This window comes from Myzus persicae, unplaced genomic scaffold, assembly GCF_001856785.1.
Source record: "Myzus persicae strain clone G006 unplaced genomic scaffold, MPER_G0061.0, whole genome shotgun sequence".
Lineage (NCBI taxonomy): Eukaryota > Metazoa > Arthropoda > Insecta > Hemiptera > Aphididae > Myzus > Myzus persicae.
The window spans coordinates 29,189-42,276 of NW_019103979.1; the positions used below are offsets into that span (position 1 = coordinate 29,189).

Sequence of the window (13,088 nt, forward strand, 5' to 3'; positions counted from 1 at the left end):
TAATAATATACACTGATGTAAAATGTTACCTATTTATTTATTATTTTTAAACGCATAATGTTTAATAAGTAAATACTTACTATTCTTATAAGTTATAATCTTATTGCCATAGTTAATTGTTGCATATTGTTATGTTTTGTGGACAAAATCGTTTACAATAATTCCCGTCAAATATCACAGTGACTTTTTGACCGAGTATGAGATATTATAATAAAATATATAATTTTAAATGCCGGTCACATCACTTGCCACGTATTACACACCACTTTCTTCGAAGACTTTTTATCAGGAATAATAATATTACCTATACAGCTGTACCTACTTATACATACCGTCTTCCGATGATGCGCGAAATCATATATTTTCCGAATATCGTCTTCGGTTACAATACATACGGTGAAAGGCATCTTTTATTTTTAGTCATAAATAATATATTTATATCGCTGCTTAATATGGTTTCAGAGATTTTAGCAGAGTGTATTGTATAATAGTATAATAACGTTATTCGCTATATAACTGGATAACTCGAAGAAGAAAAAAAACCATTTACTTTCTCCGCTGACTACTAATTGAATAGTAATATTCTATACACTATATGCATCCATATGAACAATGCACCTATTTTTATTTTTGAAAATATAATTAAATATATATAGGTATACTTTTTTCAATATTTGAAAAGAGAATAGAAATAGCAAGAAAATATTTTTAAATGATAGGTATTAATTATTAATAGGTAGATACAGCTCGCAGCAGTCGTATAGTATGTGTGATTTATCACGTTATAATATGCCTTTTCTCCAAATTTAAATTTGTATACGATAATATTTGCTGTTAGACTTTTTTTCAAGACCATATTTTATAATGGGCGATCAAGTATACCGTCTATTCATATTCCAAGTTAACGATCCGGAATAGCTTAACTTGATAGAAATTAATAGATTTGTATTTTGTATTTGTACCTATGGTTTGAAAAAGGACGTGGAATGGGTGCATATGAAACAATCTGCTTTTGCTGATGCGATTTCCGAGCGTGATTTTTTACTTAGATTATGCACTTTACCGGTGTGACGCCATACATTTTCCGAGTTGTCCTTGACTATAGTGAAAGGCATCTTGTATTTTTACAGTCATATATGTAAATTGGGTAGGGGAAATTTTTGTGAAAAAAGGGGTCATCGAGACTGTTTCTAGTATTGTACTCACATGTTTCTTATGCGTAATAGTAAATACACGTGCACAGTGCAGTAGGAAATCGCTTTGATGGATAGGTAAGTTCAAGTGCTAAATTTGTTTTAACAATAATAACAGTAATGGAAAACATACAGTTTAAAATTAAAATTTAACTTTCATAAAAATAAATTATGAATTTGTATTGAAAAATGTTCTCATATTTGATTGCGAATTGCGATAATGATTATTTTTTAAATTAAAAGTTTATTTTTACCAATTTTATGAAAAACAGTATAGGTATACTCATGGTAAATTCCTTCTTCGGTTTTGAAACAAAATGATTTTCAGATAATTTTTTTGTTGATTAGGTTGTTTAAATTTAATTTAAAAAAAAAACAATTAGGTATACTCACGTGATTTTTTACTCATGTGTAAATTGAAGTAAAAATATAGTTAGAAATATTCATAAAAAATGATTGCAAAACCTAAATTTAAGTGTATAATATAATGTAAAGTACGTCGATATTCTCCACATATATTCGTTAAGTATATTTTAATTCGTATTCGTACCGTATAGCTACGTGTATTAGACTATTTCCATTAAACCCTAAAATCTTAATGGTTATAACTCGATGCAATTCTGCCGATAAGGTATAATAATAATACTTCCGATCATGGTGCTTGTATGAATTTAAAATTATTTTTTGGTCAATGAAATAATAATTAACGTTATAAATAATTTACGGAGAACCATGAATGCATCAAATTGTATTTTTCACTCATTATTAAAAAAAAAAATTGTAGGTTAGGTAAACAAAATATTTTATAGTATAATTAAAAAAAAATGTATATTTTTTATATTATAAACAGTATATTATTATTATTAAAGACTAGGCATATTTTTTAATTTAACTACATTTTAGAGAATTATCTTACAGCCTCATATTTATTGAGTGCCTTGTACACTATTATTTAAAAGAGAATTTTTACTATGAAATACAATACATTTAAAACAACAAAGTGACAATTTTTAATATTAAAAACATATATTATGAAAACATTTTCCAACAGGAGTAGATGTCGGTATCGAATTAATATTTAAAATCCAATAATTAAATGTGTTAATATTAAGTACCTGTAAATAAGAATATATTATAATTCCGAAAAAATTGGTATGTTTTGGGCGTAACTGTGTAAGTAGGTAATGTGATATAATCATTTGCCAACTGACATAATATGATGGGGTTTCGTGTGAAAACGAATTTTTGGAAAGCTAAAAGAAGGTATATTATTAAAAGAATAAATCTGAAAATATGATATAGAATAAAGTATTTCACCATATGACTCTATGATAATAAAAAAACATAATTTCTATTGGGTGCCTACTTTCTCTGCTGATGGTCAATTACATTTGGCATGGCATTGTGTGTTATTATTTTTATACTAATAAGTAGGGCTAGGGACTTCATGCCTTTAAAAACCTTAAAATATGCAAGCATTTATGCCCTAAAGAATCAATAAATATGCTATTAAAAATATGCATTTAAAAAAAATGATATTCTTTTACAAAATCGTTAAGCCGATCATAAGGTTTTGGTTTAGGCATTTTTAATTATTTTATTATGGGCTCACTCGAAAGAAAAAACACTTCACGAAACCAAAATGCGAAGAACGCACGACACCAACTGTCAACTCTTGCTATTCAGGGGATCGTTTGGCCTCTATCTACAACTAGTCATAGTTTTTTGGTATCATTATCGGCTTATCGCCTATCGGGAATCACGAGTGTGTTATACCGATAAATAACAATACAGTTATAATGATAGGCAAGAAAAACGCAAACATTAATTTTTGAATATTTATATCCGGTCCAGGAAATCTATTTAAAATACAATTTTTTTATAAAACTAAAAACTCACTTCTCGTATAAATAATGTTGTCAAACATGCACTAATAAAATGAAAAATGGTCAAATATGCACTTATAAATGAAATATGGTCAAATATGCAAAATATGCAACTATAAATTTTAAATATTAACTTGTAATGCTATGAAACAAATTTCTATTTTACTTAGCTATGTTTTTAATGATTATTTAAAAACATGCAAACTCCTAGAAGTCCCGAGCCTTACTAATAAGTTTAAAATCCGTTTTATCTATTGATTCAAATATTTAATCATTCAAGCCTAATAATAATATATTATAAAATCGTTATTCAATAGCTATTTTTATTATTTTTTTAATGTTTCACCAATTACGTAAAAAATGTGAAGGTTTATTATTAAGAATTTACAACATAAGTTTAACAAATTATCACGAATTATCAGAAAAATATAGTACCTATGTCGTGATTTTTCTATTTACATTTTAAGAAACCTTTTTGCCAATCCTATCTTCATTTTATTTTTTTACTATTATGTAATAAGTATTTAATGTAATCATTTTTATGGAAATTATTATTAAATAATGATATAATGGATATTCAGTACACAACCACATTCGCTGCATTAGGATTGTATTTTCGCTCAAACTAGTAACATTTCAACACTCAATTTGTTTACAGTAAAACGTTTTTATTATTTACTATTAAACTACTCATCATTAAGTGCTTAATGCACATGAAATTATATACTATAGAAATTGTGACCATGATATTTAAATAAATCCCCGCATGATGGCAAGCATAATATTAATATTGTTCAGATGTTAGTGAAAGTGTGGGTGAGCCGAAAACACAATATAATTGTTCGTATTAATAATATATTCTTGCTACGTAAATCGGTTGTATAAAATCTTGATAACAAATTTAATCTAAACATTTACGTAATTTTTAGCTTGGAGTTTTCTCTAAAACCATTTATTCAAACTAGGTACATCTACCGTTAAACGATTTAAATCTAAAAATTCTAACCTAACCTATTGGATGACGACGCACATACCTAATTGGTAACGGAAGATGTGTAAAGTATAGTTATTTAATTGATGCCATAAACATAACATTATCTATTAGTAAGGCACCGTAAAGACGACGAGTGTCAACGAATTAACATCTATGAAATTCGGAATTTAATTTTTAAAATTTTCATTGCAGAGAAATCATTTCCAACAAAACTATTTGATATTTTTTTAAACGCCTATTTTATCAATTTTTGTGAAGTCTTGAGTTGGTCAACAGTTTGGTTAGCTATAATAATATCCGCATATTCGAATCATGTTGTGAATTAAAGATAAATCATTTATGCAGGAAACTAATTAATTTATACACTAGAAATAAAAAAAGGCAGGTTGTCATTTTCCAAATATGCATTGTATAAAAGTTATTATTAAATTATTATTAAATTTTATTTTTATAATTTGAAAATCTACGTATTTTGTAGGTCTTTATATAGTATTATATTGATAATTATTGTATTGATTATTCTGAATAAATAAATTAAATACAAAGATGTGACGTATGTAAACATTTTATCACAAGATGATTATTTTAGAAAATCAATAAAAAAAATCATATCGATTAAAAAAAAAAATGTTTCTCCGTTCACTTTGGCTATACAACTTATGCCACCAAAGAAAAATAAAATGGCTGGTTCAAATAAAACAAATTGGATTACATTAGTTGGGAGTGCAACTATTCTGTTCTGGTGTATAAATATAATATAATATCATATAATATATTATATTTATACACCAGTATTATAAAAATTGTTTTATCATTAATTGTAGCTACTTGAGTTAATTTTAATTATAAACCGTTGTGGTCGCTGGTCATTCTTTAAATTATAAAAATGTAATATTTAGGCAATTCACAATTGTGACATTTTTGCGTTTCAAAATTATTAGCCAATCTTACTTGCACAGTATAAATGATTAAAACAAATTAGTATTAATTACATAAAAAAAGTTTTTCACAAACATTATAAAGATTACATATTGCTTTATAAGATTGATTTAAGTTCTAAATTTAAATTTATAAATATGCATATTTAATATCCTATAATATCTTAGTAAGTTGGGTACGCGTATAAAAGTAGTTAATTTATATTGTACAACAAAAAAATACAATTTTAATTTTTCAAATTTTTATAATAATTTGTTTTAGAGTATTTATAATTGTCAGTTCAATACTGACAATATGCACTTTCGGAAAAACTCAATCTGTAGATGGCGAATGTGCACTCCAACTAACTGGTTCGGGAAGGACTAGTTTCTTTGATTTTAATACCAATACATTAAGAGGTGGTCCACTGTAAGTATAAATATTATTTATAATTTTAAATTATTTTCATATTAAAATATGTTAACCAATAATTAATCAAGTTAAATCTACATAATCTTATGTATTCTGCTTATTTTATTCCATATAAGGAAACTAGATTCTATATAAATGTGAATACATATCTATAACTCACCTAAACTTAGAATATTGAGTTAAGTTACATAATTTAATGTTGCAACACAATTATTTATACTGCGAAACAAAAAAAAAACGAATATGGTCTTTATATGTAAATATATAGTATATACTTATAGATATTAAATATTGCATGCACAACTGAAATGTATACAATAAATAAATTACATTAAATAATGTTGGTTGCTATTAATTTGTAATAATATAAATATTTTTGAGTTTCAATTTTCAAAATAAATATAATAAATACTTATAGAAAGAAATGTATTAGTACGAAGTACCTATATATTATTGAATAGTCTATATATTATAACTAACAAGTTATAACATTTAGGATAACAGAACCACAATATCACAAATCCAGTTCATATAAATAATATTAATTTAATTTAATTTGTAATTTATTGAAGTACAAATTTATAATTAATTAACAATTATAAAATAAAAATTATTAAAATAAATCAACAATAAAAAAATTAAAAACAATAAAAATTACAAAAGTCATTTAAAATATCAACATGTTAACGCGTTCTTAAAGTTTTCGTTAATACAATGTGAACATTATAAATTCAATATATAAAAACGAATACAAATTAATGATTTGTAATCCATTTATTTTTTTAATATTCAAGTGGTTTTGGTCTACCAGGTCAATGTATCACGTACGAAGCAGTCAACCAAGCATATATAGATGCAAGAAAAAGAATAAGTAAGTATAAACATAATCAATGTCTAAACCCATGATTAGATACCTATACTCGGAGAATAATATTGATTTATACTAGTGCGATAAATTGTGTACACAAAAATAATTGTCTAGAAGTTCCTAAAAACATATGCAACTCACTTTAAATTAACTCTACCAGCTATTGTGTAGAAATTGGTTTAATCGATTTTAAGTGAAAAATTCAACGGAAATAAAATTGCAAAAAAAAAAGTTAAATACTTCACCACTGCAGGTAGATGATAATCAGTATTGGTGAAAGGATTTACAGTTTTCACAACCGGTTTTACTGGATCATTGTTGTTGGAGGATCCGAATACTTTTTGTATCCATTTAAATATTGCAAAATATTAAATATACTGGCTATTGCTTGTAGAAAGGAGATGAAATAATAGACAAATGATATTTGCATCTCATGACCTCTAATAATGCAATCACAAATTACATTAACAATATAATTACATCGTATCATTCCGAAGGACGATTTAAATAAATATTTGATTATTTCAGATGTTGCACAAACAAATAAAGAGAAGTGGACGGCTCAGGAGTTGGCATCCGTCGGGGAACTATTGTTGGACATATCCATACAGTTGACTAAAAAGTAAGGTGTACCCAAACACGCATTGCAAAGGACCGATGTGAACGTCATCATTACGCTTTCAATATTACAGCTATGGACTTTCGTACGAAGAAGTAGAAAAAGGATTGCCTCAGATCGACACGTCGAGAACTTTGATCAGAGAGGTGTGTCCAGCTTTTTTGTCCAACGTCGAGTGTAGACCGGGCAAGTACAGGAGATATGACGGTCTGTGTAACAACGTCAAGCATCCGACGTGGGGTGCTAGCAATACGCCGTTCTCCAGGCTGGTCGGACCCCTGTTTTCTGACGGCATGAGTGGACCAAAAGTCAGCAGCCTCAACAACCGAGAACTACCTTTAGCCAGAGTGGTCTCCAGGACAATGCATCCCGATGAGGGGTACCACGAACATGCAGCTACAGTGATGTTAGTCGCTTTTGGTCAATTTATGGATCACGATTTCACACTCATGGGAACACCCGCTGGTAAGTCATAGGCTTAAATATATTTTACACAGAGGATATTATCTTATGATAAAATCGTGATACTTTACAAATATTGGGTCGTTGTATTAGTTAAATTTATTTAAATGTTCAGATTATTTAAAACAAGATGTCCATAGTCTATATACCTAAGTCATAAGTTATCGGTATAATTTTTGTTTTTGCTTTTTTAAATTTAATCTAACATTATGGGCTTAATAATATAAATTAAACAACTATTATTATATGTTATATCAATTATAATAATAGTAAGTATAGTCTAATATATTTAAATTAAATAATAATGATGATTATATGTTAATAATGATGATACTAATAATTACAACCTATTCATAATTTTACAATTATAGTATATCTAATAATAAATCAAATGGCATAATAAGTATAAACGTGAAATTATAAAATATTGTAAAATCGTGTGGATACTGGATAACCACCACTTATAAAACGGCTTTAAAAAGGTAGCTTTAAGTGAACCTAATGATTTGAATACTGATGAATAGGAAGCTCAAAGTGTTCGCATATAATGATTAACTTTTTGGAATTTCAAAAAGAAGGTTCATTTTAAAAAGAACATTATTTTTTTTTAGATCCAATTTCCAAGAATGAACCAGAAGAGTGCTGTAATCGACCTCCGCATTTAAAACATCCTTACTGCAATGAAATTCCTGTTCCTGACGATGATTATTTCTACAGTAAATTCAATGTGAAATGTATCGATTTTGTAAGAGCTTTTCCATCTGTAAGACCAGGATGTCGCTTAGGTAAGGAAGTATGTTGCGCCGTTACCATTTTATTGATACCTAGGTTATTTATGTTTATAAAAAATGAACCTAAAAAAATACCTACTTATATTTATAAGTTCTTTTGAACCCTGGTAATAGATAATTAGTTATTACTTACTAATTATTATAATATGCTCAATCGTATATATATATATTTATATATTATATATAGGTACGTATAGTTATTTGTAAAATAATTAAAATAACCTATGACATTTGTATAAGTTAATTGCAGAAAGGTATAAAAACATAATATAGTCATGCATTCATAGGGAACATAAAAATAATGTAATAATATACATTATTATTGTGTCTTAGAAAGTTCTTTGAACTAATAACTACTTTTATCACATAATTTTGTTTGTTAAAACATTATAATGATGTCATATTATTTTAGGTTCAAGAGTACCATTCAACACGCTGACAGGTGTAATTGATGCAAATACGGTTTACAGCGTAACTGAAGATTATGCCAGGTACTTAAAAAGTTACAAAATATGTTGATACACTTAATTTTTTACTTTAAGGTAAAAGGTTAGCAATTATTAAATTATAAAAAACTAATGTAACAATGTAACATTATTGTACTATATTAAATCTTTGATTACTTTTGCCAAATATTTCAACTGTATTTGATTACTTATAGACATTTAAGAACTGGTTATGCTGGTTTACTTCGCATGAACCCAGCTTTTATGGATCACGGACTAAAAGATTTGTTGCCTTTGAGACTTAAAGATCCCGACGAAGGATGTACTAGGGTGAACCGTTCGCAATATTGTTTTGATGCCGGTATTTCAAATTATATCACTATTTAATGTATATTATTATTTAATTGTTTTGCAAGTAAAGAGTAATCCATATTATAAATGGACACATTTACAATTGTTACTAAATATAATATATAAAAAAATTAACTTTCAGGAGAAGTCCGAGTAAATGAACAGCTGGTACTTGCTACTATGCATATAATATGGGCAAGAGAACATAATAGAATAGCAAAAGAACTTGGTAAAATCAATCCACATTGGGATGACGAAACTATTTTCCAAGAATCTAGACGGATCGTCATAGCAGAAATTCAGCACATAACTTATAACGAATTTTTGCCAACATTGCTTGGAAAAGGGGTGATGGAAAAATTTGGACTCCTTTTACAAAAAGAAGTAATTTAAATATTTTATAAGAGTAATGGTAAAATAATTAAATACTTAATAATACAATGTTTATTTAAACTATATAAATAATAACTCATTATCACTTTGGAACACATTTTATATGAAACTAAAAGTATGAATATTTAAAAGTTCAAAACAGTAGGTATTATTGAACTTAAAAGTTAAATTACCCACTATATATAGATTACAGCATTTTAGATCAGCATCAAAGGGTTCTGAGTACTTATTAGTTAAATATTTTAATATTAGATTGGTTATTTATTCAAATGTTTATCATTTAGTTAAATTATTCTGATGTTTAGTTTTAGGTATGTTTATATTAACTGTGTGTTACTGGTTACCAGTAGCTAATATGAAGTGTAACTCATTAAATTATTAATTTTTATCATAATTAATATTTATAAAACAATACACCTACATTTTTTAAACAATTAACTACAAATGTTAATGTAAATTATTATTTAGGGCTATTGGGATGGTTATGACTCAAATGTTAACCCCAACATTCTATCCGAGTTTTCAGCAGCAGCTCTCAGAATCGGTCACACATTTTTGCCCACTTCGATTGAAAGATGGAGCAAAGCTCACAAATTCATAGGTAAATTAGAACAAATCAACATTCATTTATAAATAATAAATATGTTCATTATAATACGAATAAATGTATTAAACAATTTTTAATTCATGTTCATTTAGCTTCTAAAAAATTGTCCGATCTTATCCGCCGACCATATGATTTGTATAGAGCTGGAGTTCTCGACGAGTACATAATGGGTTTGACTAATCAAGTTGCTCAGGCTATGGACGATTCGGTAACACAAGAAGTTACAAACATGCTGTTGAAGAAACCGGGTAATAGGTTTGGAGTAGATTTAGTATCATTAAATATCCAAAGAGGCAGAGATTTTGGATTACCTGGGTTTATGGAATACAGGTTAGTCATCACATAACTTTAGTGTAAGAAGACGACATTGAATCTATATTAATTAATTATTTTAAAATAATTTTGACTTACACAACTTAAAAGTTCTTCAATTAAAATATTGAATTTTTAAGCCAGCGGTAGTTCCTATATTATTACTCATTTACTTAAAATATTTTTTGCTATTGAATATTATAAATTATATTTATCAAAGAAAATATATATGTCCATATTCATTGTTTTAGATTCCGAGGGGATAGAAAGTTTTACCAAACATTTAGATTTTTTTTTAACTATTTCAAGACATTTTAAATGACATTATCTGTTTTTTTCTATTGATTTTATGATATAACGCAAGAATCCTCAAAAATTTGTATTTGTATAAATTCAAAATAATCATTTATAATTTTGTGCAAAGTAATTTTGACTTAAATGGTTGTATTAATTAATAATAATTATTAAATACAAATAGAGTTTTAAAATATTTAAGCTAATTTTATGCTGGTAATATATTCACAACTTTCTTAGTTATTAATTTTTAGTTAATTACAATAATGTATTAATATTAACATAGTACATTCTAAGGTTTTTCACAAATTAGTTCAACTTAGCAACTTTATTATGTAACTGCCTAATAGATCCATAAGTAAATTATAAAATATCTTTAGAAATGGAGTCTTAGTTCTAAGCGTAGGGGTTCTTTTATATATGCAATGATTTACTATTAAATTCAAAATCAAATACGGAGACTTTCTTAATGGAAAGGTACATTCAAAAACTATCATATACAGCAGAAGACGTCTCCGTTTTTTTTAAACTTTTAACCATTGTGGAATAATAATTGTTTTGAATTAATGTACTTAAATATATGTTTGTGTTAGAAAATTCTGTGGCCTACCAGCATCGGACTTATTCCAAAGTTTATCAGGAGACATGCCTAACTCCACTATTCACCGATATTCGACCATATACGAGTAAGAGAGAATTCCCAAAAAGTTTAATGTTATAATTTATTAAATTAAATGTCTTCTTACAGCTCTCCAGAAGATGTAGATTTATGGTCTGGTGGTGTATCCGAAAAACCTTTACCCGGAAGCATGGCAGGTCCTGTATTTTCTTGTATTTTAGCTACTCAATTTAGTTATGCCAGAAGAGGTGATCGTTTTTGGTACGAACTGCCAAATCAACCATCTTCGTTTACTCCAGGTATTTTAAAAGAAAAGTATATACATCAAATGTTTTCGTTGGTCCACTAAGAATCTAAAAAATAATCATTAAAACACGGATTTATATCATTTAGATCAACTTCGTGAAATCCGAAAAACCAGATTAGCTCGAGTGTTATGTGACAATACCGATTTGATCGACACTATTCAGTTGTGGCCAATTGTTCTGCCTGATCACGAAATGTAAGAAATGCGTGTATACATTTATATTATAAAATAATTGTAAAAAAATACTTCTAACTAAGCTGGTGTTCATTGCACATTGTTTAAACATAAATTAATATAATACAATTCGTTTATCAGCTTTTCGACGAATGTTATATTGAAAACTGTTTTACCAATGTAGATAATACACTATACCCAAGAAATCACAAATTTCTTGATTAACTTATAAACATTTTTTGTTTAGAAACCCTCGAGTACCATGCCGCAGTGGAATCATTCCATCTTTAAATTTGAACAAATGGGCTGATTTTCCGACATCGTAAAACATGAGTTTGTTCACTTCTAATCAAATACCACCTACTACATTATATACAGAATGGCTTATTATTCTTATGATTGGCTTTTAAAAATCGATGACAGATTATAGTGATTATTTACTGTGTATGTATTGGTAATTTTATAAACACACGGACATTAATTTTTTTTTTCTACAATTTTGTTGTTATTTTTTTATTACATAAATAAGTGTTGAATCCAATATAGAGAGTTCATTTTACTTAAATTAATTAAATACAATTTGAGCTCAAAATCATTTAGAAAGTACTTGACTTTAGTATTTTAATAAATGTTTAACCATCGAGTTCCTTGTTTTTTTTTTCACTCCATGTTAACCAATCAAAGTGTAAATTATAAATACCAATTTTTATTTTTGTACAATTGTTTTTTAACAATTATATATTATACATTTTTTATTTATTGATTATTTATTGCAGGTTATAATATTACTATGAAATCTCATCGTATTATGTAGTTAGTGTGTACAATTGAAAACAGTTAAATTGTAGGTATAACAATACAAAAGTAAAGAAAATGAATGTATTTAAATAAATTATGTAATAGTTGATATTTATTATTTTCATTCGATATATTTTTTTAAGCTAAACTATATAAAAAATGAAATTTACACACAAGACGACCTTGCTTTTACTGTTTCTTTATAGTATTATAGTAAAATTTCGTGTCTAAAAATATGACTGTCATATGATCAATAGCGAGGCAGTCATTTAAAATGCCTTAAACCGAAGTTCAAACAGGATCTGATGAGTGAAGGAGCGCACCTGAAAAAGAAAAAGAAAACGCTTAACCTGTCTCAAGGATACAAGTAAGTTAATTTAAAATTGTTTATCAAAATCATTGCTCAATGTACCTACTTCTTTCACATTTCTTTCACTATTTCACAATTTGACTTATAATAACTGGATACCCTTATGATGTTCTCACTCTTGTATTTTGACAATTACTCAAGATTTTCATATTATTATGATTTACAAGAGAGCTGTAAAAATAGACCCACGACCGTAGTGTAGCGAAATAGCCTATCCAGAACGCCGTGTTAACATCATTTTATTATAGGAAATA

At 27.1% G+C, this 13,088-nt stretch overlaps 1 protein-coding gene across 1 annotated transcript; it reads left to right on the plus strand.

Moving 5' to 3' along the window:
• The first annotated feature begins 1,158 nt into the window (after positions 1-1,158).
• LOC111037163 (chorion peroxidase-like) lies at positions 1,159-12,309 on the plus strand. Its single transcript, XM_022319552.1, has 15 exons — positions 1,159-1,271; positions 5,274-5,420; positions 6,218-6,294; positions 6,820-6,913; positions 6,984-7,375; positions 7,984-8,157; positions 8,576-8,654; positions 8,825-8,970; positions 9,103-9,344; positions 9,822-9,954; positions 10,053-10,290; positions 11,160-11,252; positions 11,315-11,484; positions 11,579-11,687; positions 11,914-12,309. The coding sequence occupies exons 1-15, from the start codon at positions 1,264-1,266 to the stop codon at positions 11,990-11,992; spliced, it is 2,181 nt and encodes a 726-aa protein (XP_022175244.1). The 5' UTR covers positions 1,159-1,263; the 3' UTR covers positions 11,993-12,309.
• The last annotated feature ends 779 nt before the right edge of the window (positions 12,310-13,088 follow it).